At 32.6% G+C, this 27293-nt stretch overlaps 1 protein-coding gene across 3 annotated transcripts in view; it reads left to right on the forward strand.

The window, feature by feature from the left end:
* Positions 1-27293, forward strand: part of LOC145286021 (SWI/SNF-related matrix-associated actin-dependent regulator of chromatin subfamily A containing DEAD/H box 1-like) — a 148180-nt gene that overhangs the window by 31479 nt on the left and 89408 nt on the right. For 2 of the 3 annotated variants that reach the window (XM_080134639.1, XM_080134641.1), the window contains exons 4-9: positions 6891-7069; positions 8920-9004; positions 16814-16866; positions 19448-19630; positions 25158-25387; positions 27048-27138. In XM_080134639.1, coding sequence (XP_079990765.1) covers positions 6891-7069; positions 8920-9004; positions 16814-16866; positions 19448-19630; positions 25158-25387; positions 27048-27138 — 821 coding nt within the window. The remainder of the gene's footprint in view (positions 1-6890; positions 7070-8919; positions 9005-16813; positions 16867-19447; positions 19631-25157; positions 25388-27047; positions 27139-27293) is intronic. The other variant, XM_080134640.1, reaches the window with a different exon arrangement.

The raw sequence follows: 27293 nt of genomic DNA on the forward strand, positions 1-27293 counted from the left end.
TTCTATAATTTTACCTGTTCATATTTGACTTTTAATTGAAATATTCTAGTGTTCAAGTCAATTGAAAAAAATAACTTCAAATTGAGGAGGTAAAAAGAAAGTCCGCACAATGGAAAATTGTTATTTAAATGTAACTGTAGGACATTAATGCAACACAAATACAACAGGAACACAATGAACTAGTTAATATTTAGTAGCATAGCCCATCTTCAATTTGACAGCCTGCAATCGTTTGGGAATTCCTTGAATTAGACTGCAGCAATACTCCGGGGAAAGGACATCCCACTTTACTTCAATATTTGTCCAAAGTTCTTCCAAATTTGAAATTTTATTGCGTAGTTGTTGCTTGATGTAATGCCATATGTTTTCGATAGGATTGAGGTCTGGAGATTGTGCAAGCCAATCCAAACGCAGAATATCATGCTCTTCTAGGAACCTCTTGACATTGCCAGCTGTGTGAATGGGAGTATTATCCTGCATGAAGATGGGATTATCATCCAAATTCCGACCAAAGTAGGGAAGAAAATGCTCAGTCAAAATATTAATGTACTTGGTCGAATTAATTTGACCTTGCAAGCGAACTATAGACCCTAGACCATTGGTACTAATAATGCCCCACACCAAAACTGAACCTCCACCACCTTGGAGCGTTGAAACTGAGCATCTAAGATTAAATTCTTTGTCTGTCCTCTGATGCCTACCATCACTGCGTAGCCTATTGAACTTGGTTTCATCGCTAAAAAGCACTTTTGACTAATATGAAGAGTCATGATCTTCATTGCATCTGACGAAGTCCAGACGGCGCTTTCTGTTCTTTACAGAAATCATTGGCTTGCATCTTGCAACATATCCTCGCAAATTAAATTCCTTTAATCTGTTCTTGACAGTAGAAAGAGAGCACTTTTTAACAAGATTGCATTGTTGTTGGATTTGCAGAGCCATTTCTAATCTGTTTCTTAGGCTATGGATCTTGATAGCATTGTCTTCCCTGTTAGAAGTAACTCTAGTACGACCAGATTTAGGGGCATCACGAACACTGCCTGTGTTTTGGTGCTTTTTGCACAATCTTTTGTACCGTTTTCTCATCACATTTCAATTTGCAGCCGATTTCTCTATTGGATAAATACGAAAGGTGGAGATTAATGAGTTCCTGACGACCACTAACAGAAAGTCATGGCATATGGACTAAATATTACGTTGTATAACCTGGAATAACAACAATTACGATTAGAGATGCTTTGTTGCCTGTTGGTGGATATTTTAAACTGATTTAGGGGCGATAATTTAAGCTGATTTTAAGCGAATTTGTTGCTGCAGACTTTCTTTTTGTCTCTTCAGTTTGAAGTTATTTTTTTAAATTGACGTGGACATATTAAATTATATTAAATATTTCGAAAAAGAATCAGAATCTATAAATACATCGGGATCGTGACTTTAGAACAGAAGTAATAATATTGGAATCATCCTATCACTAATCTGTACATCTATATAATATAGATCTTGATTTTGTTCAGCTGCATGCTAAACTTAGAATTAAATAGTTAATTCATGCTAGTTTTCTAAGCTTAATAAATAACTTTATAAACTATTTTTGTTATAAATAATGTAATTCCATCGAATTTAAAAATATTTCCTATGTACAGATTAGTGATGGGATGATTCCAATATTATTCTGTTCTAAAGTCACGATCCCAATGTATTTATAGATTCTGATTCTTTTTCGAAATATTTAATATAATTTAATATGTTCATACTATAATTAATATTTTTTATTAAAACATCCTAGTCAACTATGTTCAGTTGTTTATGTAAAATTCTAATAACTTATTTTCATTTAAAAATAGAAAGAAGAAAAAAGCAAACAGAAAGCAATCTCCTCTTTTTTCTTTTTTAAAAAAATATTGTTGGATACTTTGCTAGTCAAGTGTTACACATTTGTGATCAGGTTGCAAAATAATGATTAAACTTCTCTGCCTAGTAATCTTTCTGCTCATGTTTGTATATTTTGATCATACATTTTCTTTAGTAACTTGATTCGCTTCATTCTTTTATATTAAATACTATCAGATTTACCCAACATTGGCTTGATATCAAATATATGGAACATAACTAATAAAATTTATGAAAAGTTAGGAATCCTCTCATTCTGCTAATTTCTGTGTTAAATATCATAATCGCTGTTTATTTTAACATCCATTTACAAAAGTAAAACATTTCTTCAGAAAACTAATTACTGCATGAAATTACTGCAAAAGTTGATAGGCCATTAATCAAAATAACCCAATCTTCATTTTATTGTCATAGAAAAAAAAACCCATAGAACTTTTAATTCCTTTATTTTGTTAACTCTGTGATTAGATGAAATGTAATAAGTGTTAAATACTAATATTTTAAATATTTTTGGTAATTTTAATTTGGTAACTTTGACAATGTCATATGGTTACTTCCCTTGATTGAAATTCCATATTGATACTATCTCATATTAGTTGTAAAATAGTTCTTGCAGATGCTCTGAAATTGGTTGTCAGTTATACATTAGTTTTACTGCAATCATCAGACTAGGAACAGTCATTTCTCAAAATAAAAATGACTCTTCTTTGAGTAGGCATCCCAAACTAGCTTAGGATGCCAAAACTGGTAAATAAAGTTGAATTTCCCTTAACTGCAACTTGCGATATCTTGTTTATTTTTTGGGTTAAAGTTTTGATTTAAATAAAATTTAATTTATAGACATATAATTTTTTTTCTTGTGTCTTTAATAGTTTTTTTTTCACGGTTGCTTCAAGTTATGTCACTAATTTTGGTGAACACCGCTTTATTTTTTACACACACAAAAAAAGTTGGTGTTTTTCAGATTTGGTGTACGCGATATTGTGAGTCTCTACATATAAAAAAAATAGTACCATTTTAAAGAAAAAAGGTCACTTATCAATATGGTGAGCTTAAAAAAGTGTTTTAAGTTTTTCATGAAAAAAATCCAACTTAAACTTCAGTGAAAGAAATATGAAAGAAATTCAATTGAAAAAATTCTGAAAATGTCACCATATCTCCTCTTTAATAATCTGTTAGTGTCATATTACTACGCTCATAAATCAAGGAGCGCCACTAATAAAAGTGAGTGTACCTACACATCGAGATTTATAACTTAATGCCAAGTGACCAAAGTAAGAAGTATCATTACAAAAATCAATTGTCAGCATGAACGAGCCACGCGACTGAATGAAAATGTAAACAAACTTGTTTCACTAATATCAAAGTTCTTCGGCGAGTTTTTGTTTATTTAAAACTTAAAGAAAGTTATTGTTTAAAATAATATTTTTAGTGCATCAATAAAAGAAATGAAAATTTACAATTTAAAAAATAATGTCAGTTTATTTTCTATATCTTTCAAACTTTCATATGTTCTTTGCTTTATATTCTTTTGGTTGGATAAACTTCAGTATTGTTAAATTATCTTTTAAAAATTAAACTGTCTACATTTTAAACCAAAAAAACATTTAGTTGCGTGTGACTAATGAAAAAAATTTTTTTTTTTTTTTTTTCATTTTAAATGTGCTAGATTTTTTTGTTTACTTATTTAATTCTCTTATGTTCTATCGGGCGTTTTTGATAAATTTGAAGATTTTGTTAAATTAGTTTTTAATTACAATGTACATTACTTAAAAAATAAGAACTGAAAATATAGTTGAGTTTTGTGCACGTGGCGTGAAAATGAAAATTAGTTTCACTGTAAAAATCACTTCTTTTTTTTTTTGTTTTGTTTATTTAATAATTCCCGAGATGGTACTTCTACAATTTATCGCGCACCTGTCGTTAAAATCCGAGGGAGAAATCAGTATTTTAAACTATGGCCGAAGTTAGAAATAAATAACAAAAAAATTAAACTAATTATTAATTACTTCCGGAAATAACTATGAAAAAAAGTAAATAAAGTGAAAGAGAACATATATCCAGGTACTTGTTTAATTGAAAATGTTTCCATTTAATTATTGAAAAAGTGAAAGTTTTTCATGAAACATATATATATTTTTATTATTAAAAACAGAAAATGAAAATGACATATTCATAATTGTCTAAACTGGGCGAGCGCCATTTGAAAACCAAAACATTTACTGTATAAAAATTTATCAAAATATAATTGTAAAAACATTTATTGAAAAGTTTGCGTAAGAAAATATAATTTTAATAAAACAATTTTGTAATGAAAGCAACATTAGATTCTTATAAAATAGGGGTTTTCCGAACAAATAAATAATTTTAATGAAACATTTTCTAAATTAAAGCAACTTTAAAGGGTCAACAACAAATTAATTTAAATGAAAAAAAAAAATCATTATCTAGTTTTATTTTTTTGTTATTTATTTCATGCTTCGGTCATACTTTAAAATACTGATTTCTCCCTCAGATTTTAATGACAGGTGCACAAAAAAAAATGGCATCTTCATTTTTGGCAATAAGCTGTAGGAGTACCCCCCCCCCCGAGACGTATATGTTCTATTAAGTGTTTTTGATAAACTTGAACTGAGATATCTCAAGGTTGTGTTAGGTGTCAAAATCAACACCAGTGGAAATAAAGTTCAACTGGAAGCTGCTCTCTCTGACTACTTGAGAAGAAATCCAGTTGATTCATTTCCACCTCCAAAGCAACAAAAAAGTCCCTTAGTGAATCTGCTGAACATTCAGATAACTCCTGCAGTTGTGATGAAGAACCATCTCAGGATATCTTCAGTTATGAGCATCAAGGGCAACGGTTTGCTGTCTACTATGACACCAACTTTTACATTGGCCAAGTCATTGAAATTATATCTGCATCCGGCACTGTAATAAAATTTTTATTGCAAACCAAAGGTAGAAAAGATTTTTTTTCAATGACCTTTGTCAGATGACATTACAGATAGTCAACATTTGTTTACAGATGGGGTTTTGAGGTAATGCCAGTTTTAATTGATGGTAGGATTTAGTGTTCTTGATATATCTACCATAGCAGAAGCTTATGAAAGAATTCTGAGAGAAAATCAATAAGGAAGGAATTGTAGTAAGACCTCTGCCTATAAAATGTCTTGTTTACTTTTAAGTTGAAAGTTTTTCAATGCTTGAAAAAAATGACTTGTGACTTTTTGTATAACAAATTTCTAAATCTTATTGTTGTCAGCCCTTTTTTTGGCAAGTTTAAATTCGCCAAAGTAAAAATATTTCTGTGGCAAAAAGTATTGTTATTAGAAACAAAGCAAACATTTTTTTGAATCCCTCACCCAAAAATTAATAAAGTTGCAAAGTTTTAAGCTACTTCCAACGGTTACATTTTTACAGCAATTTCAGTAACGTATACTTTTGACTCATTTTTTAACCCTTTTTTGCCCTTTTTACCAAATTGTTTGTTCGACTGCTTTTACAATTGAGTGGTTTTATCAATTTATAATTAAAAGAAAAAATTATCTTGATCTCTAATGTGTTATGGATCATACTAAGAAGATTCAATATATTACCTATTGAAATGAAATTGATATGAACAGTCAAAGTTGCATTTCCGTGTCATATTTGCACTTTTTCCCCATTGGTAGTGGGATTTTGCCTAGTGTTTAGGTTGGTTTCATCTAATAATTATTGCTTTCATTAGTATTAATTTTCATTTACCACAAGATGACATTACTTTTATAAGGATTTTTCACTTGTTAGTAGCTTACATTTTTAGTTATATACTATAAAATTTGACTTCTAAACCATGATAGCAAATTTTCAACTTTCCGATAAACTTTGAACGATCATAACTTGATGGTTAATTGAGCTACCAAAATAAATTTGGTTCTTTTGTTTATGGTTTACAAAAATCTATATGACCACATTAATTTTTTTAAATATGATGAAAATAAAATTTTAGTTTGGGATACCTACTTTGAGTGCAAAGATGTACTACGCATAATATAAACATTGCAAACTTATATATATATATATATATATATATATATATATATATATATATATATATGCACACTTACAGGACCTGTGTATCAAAGATTAAAGTCAACATATACTTAGACTAAACTTTGTCTAGATTCCAACTCTAATTTTGATCAGAATGATGTCCAATAATCATGGTTAAAATTTCACAAAAATGAGAGGTATCTGAAGGGTTTTCATTCCCTTATGCCTAGTGGCTGTGTTTCCAAATTTATAATGATTGGTTAATTAGTTTAGGAGTGAATCTTGTGTGTGTGTGTGTATATATATATATATAAACATATATAAAATGTTTGTATTATATTTTATATTTAACAATATTTTATGTTGTAACATGTAGAAGCAAGGATGTTTTGTGGTTTTGAATTAATGATTGCACACAAAAACAGGAAGGAAGGTACTATTTTATAGCATGAAATATATTTGGACATAAAATAACTTTTCTAAGTATTAAGAAAATCAACATTCAAAATATTGTCTGAGTAAACACTGTCATCTCAGTTGCTATGATACTGAACCTGTTAGATCCTTGTGATTGATTTGATTCATCCAAAGCATTTTTAGAGCACTCGAGGGGGCATATATAATTGCACTTAAGGGAACAGCGAGGATACTAAAAAGAGCTCTCAGTTGGTTTCAATAAAAAAGCGGGGCAATGTTGGCAGCTGGTTTGGCTGCCCCATACCCGGCATTACAATCTTCAAAGGAAGAAAAATAAAAAATAAAAAATTGAACTTTAGTTAACCAAACAATCTGATCCTTAGATTCTTTACAGTTACTTCTGATCACTTTAAAAGTTAGTTTTGCTTGTTTTCACTTTTACTAAATGTGATTGATTTATTTTTATTTGACATTTTGATTTTTTAAATTTTTTTTAATTTTTTGTTATTTAATATGAATTTATGTCTATTAATTAAAAAAAAAATACTTAGAAGTGAAACGTAAACGTAAAGACAGTGATGATAGTGGTGAGAAGAATAAGAACACAGCAGAAGTGTCCGTTCCCATGGAGAGCATGTCTTCAGATAATGAATCACAAGGGCCCAATTCACGGACCATTGAAGAAAGAATAGATTTCTTATCAGACGCTTTTACAGCTTTCTCGCGGGAGGTATGTGCATCTTCATTGCAATCAATTTCACTCTGTTAGTATTTTCTTAAGATTTACATAAAAGTAGCTTTGTTGAAGTTGTAATTTCAATAAACTTTTTGCAAAACTATTTTGTAAAATTAAGTGATCATCTTAAAATCTATAAATTTGTTTCTCTGATTTAACTATAATCCTCAAGATTGTTTTTTTGTTTTTTTTTTATCAATGAAAAGTTAGTTAAATACTGAAATAAATGTCATTTATTGAATGATAACAAAATTTTGTTTCATGTTGGAAAATGAAAAGGATATTGCTAGAATGAATGTGTTTTTTGCAAAACCAGGTCAATGTCTATATGAATCTTAATGGTTTGGAGAATTCTGGAAGGAATGCATGAAAGAAATTTAAAGACAGCCTTATTGTTTTGTGGATTTCTCTCAGGCTTTTGATTTAATTGATGTAAATAAAACGAAGGAAATTCTTTTAACATGATATCCCAGTTAATGCTGTAATAATTTTATAGAGCAGAATCCAGTCTGTGGTGCAATCACCTTACAGAAATGCCAAATTCTTCTAGGTCATTGCTAGTGTTCTTCATAATAACTATCTCTTCATAATATGCCAACTACATCCTTTGTATGTCAGTTGACTAGTTGAAAGAGGCTTGACACTGGTATGTGGCAATATCCTGCTGAGGCAATTACTGATACAGGTTATGCTGATGACCTGGCAATTTTTATTGATGCAACAGAAGTGTTACTACACTGTCTTGAAGAAATGGCAAATTGCATTGGGAATTTTTAGACAAAGAAATTCTCTTGAATTAACATGGAAATATCTCCTTGCAAAATGGTTCATGTCTAAAAAATGTTGATGAGTTTACTTGCAAAGTTGCAAACAGGATTTACGAATCCTGAACTGGACATAGGTGGAAGCAATCTGGATCTTCCTGAAATGATTTTGAAGCGATTGTTAAATCCGTTCTGGAAATAGCATCTTAACGTTTACAATAGTTAATGAATAAAAAAAAAAACAAAAAAAAAACTTGACAACGTGTATTCAAAAATGAACTCCTTTCAACATTTGAAGACAACAAAGGAGCAACTCTACAGACACTTTTCTCAGATTATTCAGAAAGAACTAAATTTCCTGATCATTGTAGATGAAGGGAGGGTTAAAGATAAAATTATCAGTAATGTTTTTTTTTCTGGGTGCCAAAACAAGCATACAATTCATTGAGGAGAGAACTTGTGCCAAGCAACTGGCAAAGTACATGCAAAGTACATGCATAAAGGATAGTGAGATGGTGTGAGATAGTTGAGATCCATGATGTTAGCACAACCAGATGATGAGTGATGGAAAGCTCTCATAATCTGTGTTCAGTTCTCCTCTACATTAATCAAGTTTAATAATGCAAAATCAGCAGTGGCAGTGTCCTACTCTTTTAATTGTTTTTTTTTTTTTTATTTCTTCTGCTGGTTCTTTTTTTATTTTATTTTTTTCTAGTGCATTTACAAACTCCTGCATTAGCATCATATATATATATTTTATATTTCGCACCTATAACGCCCATTCTCATTATTGATAATTGAATTTTATCAGATTGGATTAGGGTTGAGAATAGATGGATTTAATTTTTAAAAATATTTATTTTGGCTTAATAAAAGTCTGATTTACATAAATAAATTCGATTTGTTGAAAATAGTTTTAATATATACATATATATATATATATATATATATATATATATTGCAAGAAATAAGAAAAACAAATTACAGATAATTGTAACATTGTTTTTATTTAATCCATCAAATACATGATTAATATGTAGCTTTTTTTTTTTTTTTTTTACTCTGTATTTTCTCATGTAGGAACTTCGAGACCTACTGCGAGAAAATAAATGGTGCCTGGAAAAAACTATTTTGTGGTTGGCTTCAGGTGAAAAAAGTGATAAAGGTCAGTGGCCTATTTTAAGGATTTTTTTTTTATTGTAGGTTATTATTAAGTTTAATATTAAATCTTGGTACTAATGCAGAGAAGGTACTATGCTATTTTTTTAATAGTATTTTTAAGTTGAATTCAAGTTTTATGCTATCTTTTGTTTATTAAATTGTTAGGTGAAAGTACAGAATAGTTACAAAACACCCTCCCATTCTTATGTTAAGAATGGATTTCTAAATAATAATGTTATAATTTCAACATAACTTCTTTTGTGAAAGTACCTAAATCTTTTTTATGGAATTAAATATGAGGAAGTTTCTTTTTAAATTTTTTTTTTTGTTTTCAATAAAATATAATTTTTAAAAAATCTTTAATCGAATATAACTTTTTCACATGGAATGTAATATAATATGCATGAAAATCCTTTCTTTTTTTTTTTTTTCCCCCACTTTATCAAGGTCCGAAACCACTCGAGAATAAGGGTTAATGAGTATATGGTAGTCATAAGGATAATAGTGTAGTAATCGTTAGTAATGGGAACTTGGTATAATTTGATTATTTAAAGAGCAGCTAAATAAAAACTTGTTTATATTAGACTTGAAGACAACCATATTGTAGTTAGTTGGAAAGTAGGCCAGTAGAACTGAGTTCCACAGGTGTACAGTTCCAGGAAAGAAGCTTAGTTCATGGAATCCATATTTAGATTTAGGATTTGAGGAGAATTGTGCATAGTATTTTTGTGAAAGTTTGATAAGAGGTGGGGATAGATTGGAGCTCAAACAAGCAATCACCATGAAAATAATGATAGAGCAAAGACAAGCTGTGGGAAAGATGTTGCAGGGAAGAGAAAGGAGTATCACCCACCAGGTTTTGAAGCCGGTTTTGAACTTTGTTGATGGTGGTCCGAGAAACTTCTGCCCAGATATGGCAACGGTACTCCATTCTAGGACATACTTGGCTCTTATACAGATAAAGGATTACACCTCAGAAGTGAGATATCCAATGGAGCGGTTCAATGATGCAACCATCTTTCAAGCAACCTTGGCAACAGATTTGATGTATGTGCTCCATTTCAGATCAGGGGTAAAGGTTATCAAAACGTAATGCTTCCCTAAGACGTGAGCCATTCATTTCAGTTGGGGCCAGAGCATTGGTGGAAAGAGAGAAGCTTGGTTTTTAGATGCATTTAAATTAACCAGCCACCTCTTTCCCCATTGCATCACATGTTCAAGATCAGAAGAGAGAGAATCAGAAAGATCTTGGCCTTTGAAGTGTTGGAATGGCCAATAGAATGGTGGAATTTTGAGGGATGGCAACATTGATGCCATGAGCTTCTGATTTCTTTCCATTAACTGCTACTCTTATAAACTTATCAAAGAGAAATGATTTAATAACTGAGAGGACATTTCCAGCAATTCCAAGACTGGAGATTTTGTGGAGCAGACCTTTATGCCATTCCTATCAAAAGCCTTTGATATGTCAAGTGCAATTGCTCTAGAAACGAAACCACCATTGAGATTCACTAATCCTACATATTACAGTTAGTACATCAGCTGTAGATCTAGCAAAACAAAAGCCAGATTGCATGCCGCTAAGTAACTTATTTTTTCTGAGGTGGTTAACCACCTCTTTAACAGATTTCAACAATTTACTCATGATGCACAGGAAACTGATTAGTCTGTACTGAAAGGGAGATGACCGATCTCTGGAATTTTTGAATACGGTGGAGACTGAGGTTTTCGAGGGTGTTGGGAAGCATTTTTCCTTAAGACAACATTTAAACAGTTTTTTAAGTATGGGAATTAGTTCTGGTTGAAGCTTTTTGAGCACTATAATTAGAATGCCATCAAGGCCAGTTGCTTTACTAGAATCAAGATTTTTGATTAGCTTGGCAATATCACGCAAAGATATTTCTGTCACAGGAAGGAATGTGGGAGGAGTACACTGCCCTAATCGCAAAGAGTAGAATTTGCTGCAAAGTTCTTAGCAAAGAGTTTGGCTTTGTCAGATGCTGACGAGATTACCTCAAGTCCATTGATAATGATTGGGATAGATGACATTCTTCTGTTCAGGATCCTGTTTGTTATCTGCTAAAACTTGTGAGAACCGAGCCACTGCTCCACAGATGTGAGATCTGTTTTTTGTTAAAGTTTGTTTGTTTTGTTTTTTGTTTTTTTTAAGTGGGATTTCCACTTAAATGTGCTTATTTTTATATATTCAAAATATGCTGATTTCTCCATTGGCTCAATTTTATTTTGCTTTTTTTGTCTCAATTTATTTTTTTTTTTCTTGCTTCCCTCTTTCTGGAAATGTAAATTTTGACATACTCCAAATGATTTATGATGGAAAGGATTAGGGTTATTTCATCAAAGAATTACTTCCTGCTTTCATTGACTCCTCCACATGCACACTTGCATCCGTTTTCTGAAATTAAGTTAAAACATATTGGGTTATATTTTCAACATGAAAAAAAGTTATTGTAGATTAACACTTTTCACACACATACCTCTCCTCAAAAAATGAGATTCTACTGTTTTTAGGCGATTTTGAAAGAAACAAAACAAACTTGTTTAATTTAGAATTTAAAGTGGGAGATCAGTTTTGTTTATGAATTTAACATAAAATGACCCCCCCATCCCCATTAAAATGTTTGTTCTGAAAATTTGAACATATTTTCATCATTTTAAAACCTTTAGTGTGAATTTAATCCTAAAATTGAATTATAGCATTCAATTTGACACCTAGCAGTATTAAAAATAAATATTGGATTATATAAGTCTGAACTCTTGCTTCTTAAAAGATCAAGGATGTCCCACTGTTTTGTATCTAGCTATTCCAACTAGTTATAATAAAATTAATACTTATAAATCCTTATGATCCTCTTGAAGCTATCTTGATGCTGTCAGAATGAAGGTTTCTTGTAGCTGAACTCCCAGAAAATTTTGATTAATCAACACAGATTGCAATGTTTATTTGTTGTATTAATATGATGAGATGGGGAGAGTGATTTGTTTTTCACATAAACCACAGATGCACGGTCATTTATCAAAACCTCGATCTTTGTTTTCCAGTCAATAATAATTCACAATAACAAGCTAGGGAGATAACTCAAGAACTCGACACAAAGAGCAGAACTCTTTTTATCATAATACAAAAAGAAAACTTAACATTGCTAATGTCTTATGAAGACTACAGTTCCATTAAAAAAAATAAAATAACAAAAGTAAAACAAGTCTTTATAACAAGTTTGAGAATTTCAGAAGAGGCTCACATCTTCATCAGACAATTTGCGACCGGTTCTTGAACCCTTGATCCATTTAGTTTGAATTTACTTTACCAACATTTTCCTCAATCCGGCTACATCATCTCTCAAACTCAGTTACTTATAAGATTTGACAACTTTAAAGTTTCTACCAGAAACACATTGTGTGTTTTACAAAGAATTTTAGGCAATTTAAGTAGTCTGAATATCTCCTGAAGCATAGCAGCTATCAACATACCAGCATCAGTTGCTTTACTAATGCACTATTTATTACAGTCAAGTTTTTTTGAGGATCAGCATATAATAACCATTTTCATTTTTCCACAAAGATAAAACCATCATTTAAACTGGTATCTGAATACTATATAATATTCAGATTCAAAAATTTCACAAGCAGGTGAAAAGATACAGAACTTTGATTTAACTGACTTGTTTGCTTCAAAGAGGAACTTCTCTTTTGAAGATTTTCCAATATTATTTATTCTACACACGTCCACTGATACATTTGGTTGAATCTAGGTGGATATCGACATCATTTGATCAGTTGATTCCTTTAAATTCTCTTGACTTAATTCCTCATTTTTTTTATCTTCCTTTCTTTGTCTATTTAAGATATAGCAGAAGATTAATGATCCAGTTTTTGTTTGCTTAACATTCAATCTCCAAAATTTAAATGTTCCACTTTCATGCTTTCTAATTTTACATATCTTCTCTAATCCTTCTATAACTATGTTCAACAAGTTGAGTCTTCATTATCTTTTTGTCATTAACAGATTTTTCTGTTATCCTTGTCTTGTTGATGTATATTTTTGCCTCATGTCACACATTCATATACTTCATGCACTTATTTTCCAATTTTCTTTCCCTTGCATCAATCACATCTTGTTCAGAAATAAGCAAAACTAAATGTTCCCTCTGTTACTTAAGGAAGTTATCTCCATTGGCCAACGTGATTTCAGTTGATGTGACGAGAATTTTCATTCTCTGCTTTTGGTTAACCAATGGCTATGTATTCTTGTTGCCTTTGGTTGTGTTCTCATAATCATTCCTTTCTTCCACTCCTTCCTTTCAGTTTATATTCTACATGGTGGAATGATAAATTTGTTGCACTAAAGAAAACAATACTACAGCTTTATTTTAACATTTTTATTTTTAAAAATCAATTCAGGTGACTTAATTATAAAGTAGAGCTGACATCTATTCAATGGAGCTGCTTTCAGCCTCATTCACTACCTTGATACGGGTCCGGAACTGGGAGCATGTCTTTTCCACAAGCCCTGGCAGGAGCTCGGAAAATACTTGGTGGATGACTGTGATCAAGCTATCCTTGGTGTTGTAGGAGGTCATGTTGGTGATGTTCTCGGTGTATGACCAAAAGAAGTAGTCCAGCAGGTTCAGGAGGAGGAGGGGGGGGGTCAGTAAGAGAAGGGTACAAAATCATAGCACTCGTTCTGAAGCCTGGGTTTCTTTCAACTTGTGGGCTAGTGCCAAGTCCTGCTGCCACACCCAAGGTCTGCTAGTGGCCACCTGATTGCACCAGGGGATCACCACACTCTTCAGCACATCGAAGTACACTTTGGTGTTGACTTCCAAGCCAACTTCGAAGATTTGAGGTGGCATGATGTGTCCCTCACTTGAAACCATACCAAAGACCATAACTGGTTGAAAACTTGGTCACAAATTCTTTATCCATCTAAGTCACAGGCTCTCTGAATTCTTTCACTTGATTCGGCTTCCATGAAACTTTTATTCACTGCATGTAGGGCATTTAAATTTATTCTAACCATATAACTGGTGGTTATAATTTCCATAACCTATCATTTCAAGCTAACAAGGTGTTAATATTTGATCTAAATACAAGCTCATTTTAACTGTATCCAGAATGATTTAGAAATACATTTTTTGCAACAACACCAAAGCTATTTTTGGATTATATTTTTCATGTTTTTTCCATTGCTTCGGCAACAAATTGTGACGTTCCACAGTTCCATTGCTGAATGTACTTTCTATGGCTGTTGGTAGACCTCATTATTAACGCTCCTCCATTGTTACTTAAAAGCTGTTTGGGAGCTCCAAAATAAGATTAAAAATATATTACATAACTTCTTTTCTCTTCTTAGTCTTAATTGGCAGCAAAGTATCTAGTGCAGAATTAGGTGCAGAATCCAGCATTGGTTATGCTGATATTGTTTTAATTCTAAACATACATTATCATTACACCTGTTGCCAAGAACCAATCCTACAACTGATTGAGGGAGAGTCTTTTAAACCTCTGATAAACTGAACAAGATTTGCAAACATCTTTGATCTGATTGTGAAATTCTTTGTGATGAAATACATTACTGCTTTTAACCAAAGCTATTCATTTCTCTTAAGATGCATGAGCGAACTGTAATTTCTCAATCTTCCTTTTTTATTTTGAGAAAATACTTTTAAAGTCTCACAATGTAAGTATGCTTGGTGCATTTTTTTTCACCTTCAAAAGCATATTAGTTCGTGGCAGACTACAACTTCTGGACATTAGTTTAGAAGTTATGATTTGCAATTTAAGATATCTGCCAAATATACAGCAGTTGTCATTTTTAAAATTTAGTAGTATTCCTGCACTTTTCATTGATTTATGATTTAATCACAGACGTAAATCATTTGATGACATCGATCCCAATATAATCCCTTATAGCATTTTATACCCACTATTATTACAAGAAATTTAATTGTTTTAATAGCTCTTATTCAATTTTCACCCCAAACAAGGCACAGTGCCACTTTGCAGCAGGGGGCTACTATCAGGGACTTAATTAGCGGGGTTATTATGTAGGGAGATGAGTAGAAAGATGTTTGTTAACATTACACTTGAACTTCTGCATATCATTGCAGTTGGGAAAGCAGAATCCCGGAAGGGAGTTCCAAAGACCCGCAGTTCTGGGGAAGAAACTATTGGAGTAAAAGGCTTTCTTGCACCTAGGGATCTCTACTGTAAAGGGATGAGACTTAGTAGCTTGTCGGGTTTGTCGGGGGTAGTTACGTCGGGGAGGTACAAGTGTTTGCAGTTTGTCAGAGCATTCACCACTAAAGTATTTGTAGAACAGGCAGAGGGATGCAACATCTCGTCGATGGGACAGAGGCTGAAGCCTAGATGACAGTTCAGGACCTATCAGGTTGGCGACTCTCTTTTGAACCCTGTCCAGGAGCGAGAGACAAGCAGCAGATGTACCAGCCCAGATGTGATAACAGTACTCCATACATGGGCAAATGGTTGCCTTATAGAGGTATAGGATACTGTCAGGCGTAAGTAGTTTTCTAGCACGGTAGAGGGAGCCAACCTTCCTTGCAGCAGCCTTGGCAATGCTCTCAATGCATCTATTCCAGTTCATATTCCCTGTAAACGTTAGGCCGAGGAGTTTAAAAGAAGTACTTCCAGGTAATGTGTTCTTGGCCATTGCTATTGGTGGTAGAGAAGGTTTCTTGTAGTCATTGAAGGAAACAAGCTTAGTCTTAGCAGCATTGAATGTGACCAACCATTTTTGTCCCCATTCCACTACGGATTGGAGGTCATCCTCTAGTGTCCATTCAATCTCCAAAATAAAATATTCTATTAGACTTAAGTTTCCATCAACTACTTATGTCATTTAATGTATTAAAGAATACATTAAACCAGATTTCTTCAGAACCAGTCCACGAGTCCAACACTGCCATGTGCTTAATGTAACTTTCACGAGATTGTATATTTTTACATCAGAATAAGAATTATTTATCAGTGTTCGATAACCTGCTTCTCGTAAGGCACGTCTATAAATATAGATCGCATGTGTATATCTTGCTTCCATTCAGTATACAAAAATGGGTGAGTGTTTTGTAAAAGAAGCCATTCTTCATTTAGATGTGTTTCGAGATTTTGCTACCATGTTGATTTACTATTCACATAATTCTAATCATAAACACTGGTCATTTATCAAAGCCTCCACTTCTTGTTTTCTGATCAACAATCCACAACAGCAAGGGAGATCACTCTAAGAACTTAACACAAAGAACAGAACTCTTTTTAATACAAATGGAGACAGCTTAATGAGGGATGGGAGACAATTGCTGTTAACTTTATCTACTCATATTTAGACCATATTTTGTATCTTATGCATTGACCCTAATCCCCTCTTATAAAAATCTTGCCTTTGTTGATGACATCTTTCCTCATGTGCTTTTTCAGTTTCCATGCCTGCTAAACCTGACGCTTGACTTTTACATTGCTATAAGGTGTCCTTGAATAATTCACAGTTCTTATCTGCACCCCATCAATATTCAACACCTGGGTTAACAATTTAAGGCAATTCATCTATGAAGAGGCACTTTATCTTTGGTTTAGAGTTTATTCTGAAATATGTTGAACACAAGAAACTAGATATTGTGTTTTCTGTCTGGGTACACAGTAGATTGACATAAAATGCATGTTCTCATTCTTTATCTGTAATATGAAATGTAAATCATGAAAGACATGTAAATGCTATTAAATTGTTATTGAAGTTGCTTTTTGATCCTATTTTAAATACTTGAAAAATTCTTTCCAGATGAGAAAAAGAAAGAAAGTGAAGAAGAAGAATCTGCTGAAAGTATGTCTGAGGTAAGAGATACAAGAAAATAAGTAAATGCATCTGGAAACTACGAGAAAATGGTTCATGAATCTGTCCACTTTACAGTCAATAACAACAATGGACAACTGATTTTTTTTTCTTGGCACTAAAGCAATTAATGCAATGATAAGTTATTTTATTTAGGTTAGGGTGCAACTTGACTATAGTGTGACTTTGAAAAAAAAAATGGATTTTAGTGAAAAACATTATTATTTATGTATCATGTTAGAATTAATATAAATCCCAAAAATTATGAAAAATGGTCCAATAGAAAAATAATTACAAGTACAAATATTTTTTTTTATTGTAAATTAACCCTTTAGAAGATCAAAATCAGGGGGACATAATTGCATTCTACCGTTTAAGTTGCTTTGTGCAGAATCTAACAACGCTATCTTTCAGGTCGGCCATCTTACTCCTTCTCCATATATAGCACACTTGTCTGAAAATCAGCTCGAGCACATCTGTACTAATTTCAATATGATATGTAAGTATGTAATGTTTTTTCCCTAAAATGCCTTAGTTTGAAAATACAAGATTTGGTCAGACGACACATTATAGTAAAGTTGTACCCAGGTTTGTAAATTATTTGATATTGAGAACACCTAATGTTGCCCGACCATTGAATGAGGAACCTTATGTCTTTTTGTACCCAAGCCATAACATCACATTACCTCTTATATTACCTTTAATTCATTTCAAAATGTACTCAACATAGATTGAATAGAAGTGTAAGTAAAGTGACATTAATTGGAATAATTTTCATTAAATTTATTGTCTATAAACACCTTAAGTCACTCTGTGTTTCCTGGGATTGAATTAGAACTCTTGAGTACTTTTGCTCCAAGCCCTGAACCTCTTAACATGTCCATTCTTATTGTTTAATTTCTATAATTTTCAAGTTATAAATAAAATAAAATGTTTGATTTTGTGCTTATAAATGTCAAGTGTCAAGTGTTACAAAGACCCCATAATAATGCTGCGTTCCTTTGAACAAAATAAAATGACGTTTCAGAATGATTATGAATGTCTATCCTCAAAACACTTGGGTTTTGTGAATGAACAAATAAACTACAATTTCTCTCTCTCTCTCTCTCTATGTATATATATATATATATATATATATATAAACTATTTGCTCTTATATATATATTACTAGAAAAATACCTATTTGAGGATAAGTGAAAATTAATTTCCCAAAGAATAGTTTTATACCACTTTTGTCTCCTTTACGAAGATTAAAATCAAGGTATAAATCTACTAAACCTTATGTCTCGAATTTTTATTCCAATTTTGATCAAAATTCATTAGATGATTTTGATTCTAGAAAATATTTAAAATTTAAATCTTAAAGGGTCTTAAGAAACAATTAAAATTCAGGGAATTCTGATTGTTTACTATCAAATTTAATGAAATTCGAAATATTTTCATTTTCATATTGGAAGCTTTGTTCATATTATACTCCTCCATCTAAAAAAGAAACTCTTTAAAATAATACAAAGAAGCTAAAATTTGGGAATACTTTTTATCTAATACCTATTAAAATTTCACAAAAATTGGAGGTATCTGAATTTTCATGAAAGACTTCCACCTTTTCATAAAACAAACACATACCTAATTTTATATAAAGATATGAGACCTACAATTAGCTACATCAAAATGCTTGTATTTTGTATGGCATCTTTTTCTTTCACTCGCTACTTTTAATGTTTCAAATGAAGCTAGTGTAGTCGCAACTATTTCTTCTTAATAGTTTTTCAATGCTTTCTATTCCCCATAAAGTTAAGATTTACCCCGTTTTCAGATCAGTCCAGTTTTTTTTTTTTTTACTATGTATAGTTAGTGCACTGATGAATATGTAATGTTGAGATTCAAATATCGTGTCACAGATCATCTAGTTTGGAAGATATCTCTCGAAATTGCATACTTTTTATCCACATCTTTTCATGTTTCATTTATGTACTACTATCCAAGAAACTAATGCTCCCAGCCCTGCACCTCATATTACTGTTTTTATTATTAGATTTCTATCAATTTTCAAATAAAAAAATTTAAGTTATGTTGGGGTGAAAAGCTCAAGAAAACTGAAGCAAATTACAAAAGAGTATTTTTTTTATCTTAAATAAAAAATAAAAAAGTTTATTTTACTGGTTTTTAAAATTCTTTTTATTAAATTTAAAATGTAATAATTATGCAAATATGCAGGAAATAGTTTGGAAAATGTTAAAATTACTAAAAAAAATCTGAATCGTCAAAATTGAATTTTGTTTCTTGTTTGTACTTAAATATCAATGAAAACTGTAGAAAAGCTGCATGTTTAGCAACCCCTCTTTTTTGTATCTATGTTTACCAATTGAGATTGTAGGTATTGTAAAAAGCATGAGCCTATGTTTTCCTTTAGTTATGCATAAAACTGCAGCAAAAATGGAAATTTATAATAGTTATTGATTGCATAAACAAAATGAAATTATTATTTAAATAAGCTACAAAAGAGTTCACAAACTAAATTCATTTGGGAGAAAAATATAGATTATCATTGTTAACTGATTCATTATTTTCCCTTTATTTCAGGATGAAGATGATGAAATTTACTTTTCTTCGGAAGGTGAAAGTGCTCAGCAAACAGAGCAAAATATTATCCTATCATTTTTTGAAGATGCCACTGTTGAAGAACTGATGGGAATTCCTGGATGTTCAAAGAAGAAAGCTGAACTTATTATCTCTTTGCGTCCATTTGAAACTTATGATAATCTTGTGAGTCCACACATTTGATACAAGTTTTGTAAAAAAATAATTTTAGATTTTTAGAAATAATATTTAGATTGAGAACAAATATATCTCATAAAAGTAGTGATTGTATAATAATGAAGAAAAGGCTATTTTCAAGCTTTTGTATCATTTGTTCTGAAAATCTAGGTCTAAAAATATTAAATTTGTCAAAAATAAGATTCAATTTTTCAAAGGTCATCTTTAAAAAGTCTATAAAAAAAATTTGAGTCAGTGTTAAACATTTTGCCTATTCAAGTTTATTGAATGTTTGATTTGTTTAAAAAAAAAACAAACTATTTCTCAATGTTGGGATTCCGGATATGTTATAAAGTAATGTAGGTTCAATAAAACAAATTGTTACATTGTTTGTAAGTGTTCAATTTGCAACAATTCTGCAAATGAATAATCATAATTTGTATTGAGTTCAATCTAATAATCCCTATTATAATGGAAATAGGCAACAAATGTTGGAAATTATAAATATAGAGTGATTGAACTCCATACATCATCTTTTTATTGTCTTGTTCAGGTTACAAGAAAAATATTAGATTTCTTGCAGGTGTAATAAAAGTTCTATATTTCAAATATGACTGTTTTTTGAACTAAAGCATACATTTTGGGACCCAGTGTATTTTCAACATCCCAAATTCTACTTGAAGCACAGTATTTGATGTCATTAAAAAACAAAATAGAATATATGTTCAATCTCAGAATATTATTTCTATAAAAGAAAAGCAATTTAGATTTAATTACCAAAACAAAATATTTGTTCATTTACTAAAAAAAAAATCACCTTAACAGTTAAAATATATGAACAAAAACAAACTATACAAATTATTTTGCTAGCGATTTTTCATTTTCTGTTTTAATGATCTAAAGTGTGGCTTTTTCTTGATGGAAAAGAGCATTTGTTATTCTGCAACCCTTTTTTTGTTTTAGATTATCTTAGTCCTTGGCAAAGTTAGACATTTGTACAGTTAACATTCACAGATAACATGAATCGTCTATATTCAAAACACCCTCCCCTTGACCAGAGAATCTAAACTAGAATCAGACAACCAGGCCTTCCTGTGCTTTAGACTGAACCTGCAACATAGCATTAGCTAATTTTCTCTACGTTTGCCTTCGACCCAGGACTGTGCCCAAATCAACCAAGTCTCTGACAGCAAAGATGCAGCACGCTCCCTAAATACTAGCACTCAAGCACATGTATTTGGTGACTTTAATATGCACTCCAGTAATTGGCTTGATTTCTCTACTTAAACAGACATAACTGGTAGCATAACATAGTTTCTCTATCACAGACAGTTACGTTCCTGATCTGTCTCCCAGATTGACAAGACTAACAAGCCTCATTTTTAGATCTATTTCTGGCCACAATTTCCAATGATTGTGTAACAAATGTCGATAGCCCACTCAAGAATGCCAATCACGTTGTGATAATGGTAGAAATCACTCTAAACTCTCGACCTGAAGCTGAAGAGTAATTGTTTCAAACGACTAAGTACTATAAGAATGCTGACTGGGCAGCCATCAGGGACTACATCAGAGATGCTCCATGGAGTAGTATCTTTTCTCTTCCTACTGTACAGTATGCAAATGAGAATACTGAATGGTTCAAAGCAGTAATTGAAGCACATGTTTCCACAGAAGTACTTTATCTAACCACACTGTCCACCTCTGATTCACAAACTGCTATCGCTCAGGCAGTATGCATTTTGCGCTTATCCAACATAAGTCCAATACAAATGGACAAAAGTTTGTTGAAGCTAGAAATAATTGTAAGATGGAAATAGCAGCAACCAAGAGAAGGCATTCCGAAGCCATCAGAAAATGCATTGAGTTGCAGAAATAAAGATCTCACGATTTCTATAAAATTTATAATAGTATTGTAAATTATGGGCAAGTGACAATTTCTCAACAAATATCCAACAGCCGTGACTGAAAAGACAGATTTGCCCAATATTTTGCTTGCAACTTCACTTTAGACCCAGCAGGCAACCCCCTACCAAATTTCCCTTTGCAGACTTTTCTCTACCTGCAACCTCTCTCCCACACAAGAGACGTTGCGAGTCTATCCTTGTTTTATCGTTATTTCCATGGCAGGTGCTCGTCTGAACTCCAATCTCTGGTCCCCCCTTACCAATCTTTCACGAAAAACACCTGTCTAGCTGAATCCACTGTGAAAAATTTCCCCCACTCTATATCTGTGCCTAAATCAAAACGCGTATTCCATGAACAAAGCTTCTTTCTTAGAACTGCACGCGTGTGGAACTCTGTTCCGTCTGCCTGCTTCCCACCTGACTACAACTTGAATGTGTTCAAGTCCAACGTTAACAAATTCCTAATGAACCGCCCACGTAAGTAAACACTTCATCAAATCTCCACACTAACGTAATGTACTTGCAATAACCCTTATCCCCGAGTGGCTTCCGGGCCTTGATAAGTGGTGATCACTGTGTAAAAAAAAAAAAGACAGTAGCCACATTCGATGATCTGAAAATCACTCCTTCCCTTGTTTGTGGTGCTATAAAAACATCTAGACATTTGAAGGCATGTGGGCCAGATCTTCTCTTATCCCTGCTATGCTACTAAAAAATTTCTCTGCTGAGGTTGTTAAAGTTCTCTCCAAGCTCTTCACTAAATGCCTTAATGAATCTTGCTTTCTAACTGCTGGAAAATTGCTCCTGTTGTACCAGTTTACAAGAATTTTAGCAAAAGATCTGACCCGCTCAATTATTGCCCTGTTAGCCTTGTCTCTGTCTTTGCCAAAATCTTTGAGCTCTTAATCAAGTGCTAGTTCGCCACCTCATTGACAATAAGCTTTTACTGACAATATAAATTTAGGCAAGGTCATTCTACTACAGATATCCTAACTGTAATCTCCAAATGTATGTACCAAGTACTGGATCAGTAGCGCTAGACATATTTAAGGCATTTGACAGGATCTGGCAAGATGGTCTTATGAAAATCAAATCCTATGGTATTGCTGAACATGTACTTAATATAATCAAATCGTTCTTAGATAAGAGAAAAATCCAGATTATCCTTGATGGTCGTACATCAAAACAACACAATATAAATGCAGGTGTGCCCTGGGGGTCAATCCTTGGACCTTTATTATTCTTGATATTCATAAATGACTTCCCTGATAAAATTTTCCCTAACATGGGGATATTTGTTGATGACACCACGCTTTATAACAGACACGAGGGTAAAACTAATGAACACAAATCTAAGGAAATTGCTAAAACTCTAGAGGAAGATATCCAGTCTGTAGTTGAATGGGGACTGTAACTTGTTGGTTATGTTCAATGCTGCCAAAACTAAGTTTCTTTCCTTTAATAATTACAAGAAACCTTCTCAAACACCGATTGCCATGGCTAATGATACACTACCTGAAAATATTTTCCTCAAACTTCTAGTGTTAACATTCACAGACAACATGAATTGGAACAAATACATTAAAGTAATTGCCAAGGCTGCTGCGAGGAAGGTGGGCTCTCTCTACCATGCTAAAAGGTTATTCACACTTGAGAGTATCTTGTATCTCTACAAGGCCAAGGTTCACCCATGCATGGAGTATTGTTGGTGCATCTGCCACTAGTCTCTCACTCCTAAACAGGGTTTAAAAGAAAAGTCACCAACCTAATAGGTCCTGAACTATCAACTAAACCCCAATCTGCCCCATTGCCGAAATGTGGCATCTTTATGCCTGCTTTATAAGTATTTCAATGGCAAGTGCTCTGACAAACCCAAAGCACTCCTCAATGACAATATCCTCGACAGATCTGACAGTGAAATCCCACTCCTACACTGTAAAAATCCCTAGATGTTATAAATGTGGATGTGCCACAGGAATCAATCCTTGGACCTTTATTATTCCTGATATTCATAAACGACCCCCCGACAAAATTTTCTCTGACATGGGGATATTTACTGATGACATCATGCTCTATAACAGACACAAAGGTAAAACTAATGAACACAAATCTAAGGAAATGGATAAAACTCTAGAGGAAGACCACCAGTCTGTAGTGGAATGAGGCCGTAACTGGTTGATAACGTTCAATGCTGCCAAGACTAAGCTTATTAATAATTACAAATACAAGTATTCTCAACCACTGGCTAATAATACTGCCTGAAAGTATTTCCTGCAATTTCCTAGAGTTAACATTCACAGATAACATGAATTGGAACAAATATATTGAGGTAATTGCCAAAGCTGCTGTAAGGAAGGTGGGCTCTCTACCACACTAAAAGCCTATTCACACCTGAGAGTATCTTGTATCTTTACAAAGCCACTGCAGGGAGCATTGTTGTTACATCTGGTCTGGTACATCTGCCACTAGTCTCTGGCTCCTAGATACTGTTCAAAAAAGAATTGCCAACCTAATAGGTCCCACAATGTAAGCCAAACTCCAACCTCTGTCCCATGGCTGAAATGTGGCATACCTGTGCCTGTTTTACAAGTACTTTAATGGCAAGTGTGCAGACGAACTCAAAGCACTAGTACCCCTTAACGTAAATACCCCCAATAAGCCAGACAAGCAGAAAAATCCCACTCTTACACTGTAGAGATTCCTAAATAACATAAAACTTTCTACACAAATAGCTTTTTCCCTTGAACTGCTGCACTTTAGAATTCCCTCCCATACTCTTGCTTCCCTGACTGTATTGACATGCAGAAATTCAAGTGTAATGTAAACAGCCATCTTACTGCTCAACTTCCTAAATAGGATCCCTGCAAATCTGGTCTCAAATATTAGTCCCTCGCGACTACATGGCACTGTGCCTTGTTTGAGGTGAAAAAAAAAATAGTTAAAGAAAAAAAATAGTAGAAAAATATTCCAAAATAAGTCAAATTTGAAGATGCATTTGAGTAGTATCAGGCTAAATTTATTCACTTAAACTGCTGGAGTTACTGAAATTGGAGTTACTGAAAATGTGCTGGATTCAAATTTGGGAACTTCTACAAAAGTTGACAGATTTTTAGAATTTTAAAAGTTTTCATAATATTTGTTCAGACACTTATTACTCAATTGTAAAGCTTCACCATTACATGTAATACATGTAACGGTGAAGTATCAGTTGTCATCACTCGGGTAATGTCTGTCGAGTTAGATGGGCTTTACAGATTATTTACAAAATAATGGCCACGAAACAAATCTGCAAAATATTTGTAGTATAAAATAATCTAATACTTGTAAAACATGCACAAGGATGCCATGTTTTGGCGATATGACAGAGGTTGCAGTTTAGTTGATAGTGCAGGACCTATCAGATAGGATAGTGAAACTTGTAGATGTTTACACTATTACTAATTTGCTTTAATTTTAAAGATTATTTACTTATTCTGTTTTGTAGAATTTGTTTTTGTAAAATTTTGTTTATAAAAAGTGACAAAAAATAGAAATATTTTGAAAAGGCTGCAGATTTTTTAGTATGTTCCTGTTTTATGGTTGATGTTTCACTTTCAAATAAATGGTTAAATTATTTTATTTTTTTCCAGTGGGAGAAGCTCGATTCAACTAAAGCTTTAACATCTCGTCTAATTGGTGGTGGTAAGGAGGTTATTCATATGCGTGAAGTTGTGATACGATTAATGAAAAAATGTGAAAAGATTTCCAAAGAGATGGGCGATCTGGCTAGTTATTTGATCAATACTACAGATCTGGATGAGGATACAGAATCGGAATATGAAATGAAGATTACGAAACAACCACTAATTCTAAGCCCAAGGTTTGTTTTCATTATAACACTCCCTAAACAAGAATTAATCCATTCTTAAAAAATGTGTAATGTTTCCCAATTTAGGGATCATTTTTTAGTTATTAGAGGTGTCAAACTAAATTGTTTTTTCTTGGATCATCACTTTTTGTTTTATATAAATAACCATTATTCCTAACTTTTAGTGAATTTTCCATACAAATTAATGTTTAGTTATTTGCAAAAAATTAAATATGAATTTATGATCAAGAAATAATTATGTTCATTTCATGCAAAATTTTGTGAAAAAAAAAAAAAAAAACAGAAATTGACAAAACAAATCTTTCTGTTATGTTTAACAAATTGTTCTAGCCAAAAATTTCTTCAAGTCTTGTCATAATTACATGATTTTTTTTATTACATTTTCACCCCAAACAAGGCACATTGCCACTTTGGTGTAGGGGGCTAGTATTAGGGTCAGCAACTACTGGGGCACTATGTAGGGATTTGGGCAGCAAGATGTCGGTTCACGTTACACTTGAACTTCTGCATGTCAGTACAGTTAGGGAAGCAGGATCCTGGAATGGAATTCCAGAGTCTAGCGGTTCTGGGGAAGAAACTACTGGAGTAGAAAGATCTTTTACATCTAGGGATCTCTACTGTATGAGGGTGGGATTTAGCTGCCTGTCGGGTTTGTCGAGGGTGTCTGCAATTCGTCAGAGCATTCACCATTAAAATACTTGTAGAACAAGCAGAGGGATGCAACGTTTCGTCGATGGGACAGAGGCTGAAGCTTAGATGCCAGTTCAGGGCCTATCAGATTGGCGACTCTTTTTTGAACCTTGTCTAGGAGCGAGAGACTAGTAGTAGACGCACCAGCCCAGATGTGACAACAATACTCCATACATGGGCGAATGGTGACCTTATAGAGATACAGGATACTTTCAGGTGTCAGTAGTTTTCTAGCATGGTAGCGAGAGCCTAACTTTTTTGCAACGGCCCTGGCAATGTTTTCAATATAATTGTTCCAGCTCCTGTTTCCTGTGAACATTAGGCCAAGCAGTTTGAAAGATGTACTCTCAGACAGGGAGTCACTGGCCATTGCTATTGGTGGCAGAGAAGGTTTCTTGTAGTTATTGACCAAGTCCTACGTAACAGACAAAAGCTTCACTAATCAAAAAATTGCTGGGGTATTTTGATTTTTTTCTTTATATAACATTTATTTTTACCACTGACCACTAATTGACCATCCAAGAAATTCCCTTCACAAAACTTTTTTAAGCATTGAAAAGTTTGGTATTTTGACATTCTTGTTTCATGAGCATAATTTTGGGCTTCTCTTATTTTTGTAAAATTGAAATGAGAAAATGATGATAAAACCGTTTTCAAAAAATTATTTCAATAAATGGCAATTTAGGAAATTTAATTTTAACAATCTACGGAAAATAATTTCATGAAGTACCAAAATCTTTTGTGAATTTTTTTTTCTTGGTGTAGTCTAATCTAGTGACAAACATGTTTGAAACGTAATGTTATCATGTAGTTAATTTTTTTTTTTTTTTTTTTTTTTTTTTTTTGTTATTGAAATACAAGTATTTATACCAAAAATGAAAAATCTTTTATTTTTATGAAGTTTGTCTCATCCAGCTACTTGCAATTTAACACCTGCTTGTTTGTGTCTTTATTTTTACAGCATGTCATTAAAACCTTACCAACTTGTTGGTCTCAACTGGTTACGAATTTTGCATTCACAAGAAGTAAATGGAATTTTGGCTGATGAAATGGTAAGTAAATTATTTTATTAACTTAGAACTGACAAGATTTTCAAATTGCAATAGTATATATATCTATATAAATATACAACTCGGATCAGCTTGCTTGTGCGCTTTCTGGTTCCAGAAATTCTGCACATGCATAAGCAAAAAAAAAAAAAAAAAAA

This window comes from Euprymna scolopes, chromosome 10 (genome assembly GCF_053919585.1).
Source record: "Euprymna scolopes isolate OS-2025 chromosome 10, ASM5391958v1, whole genome shotgun sequence".
Taxonomy (NCBI): Eukaryota; Metazoa; Mollusca; class Cephalopoda; order Sepiida; family Sepiolidae; genus Euprymna; species Euprymna scolopes.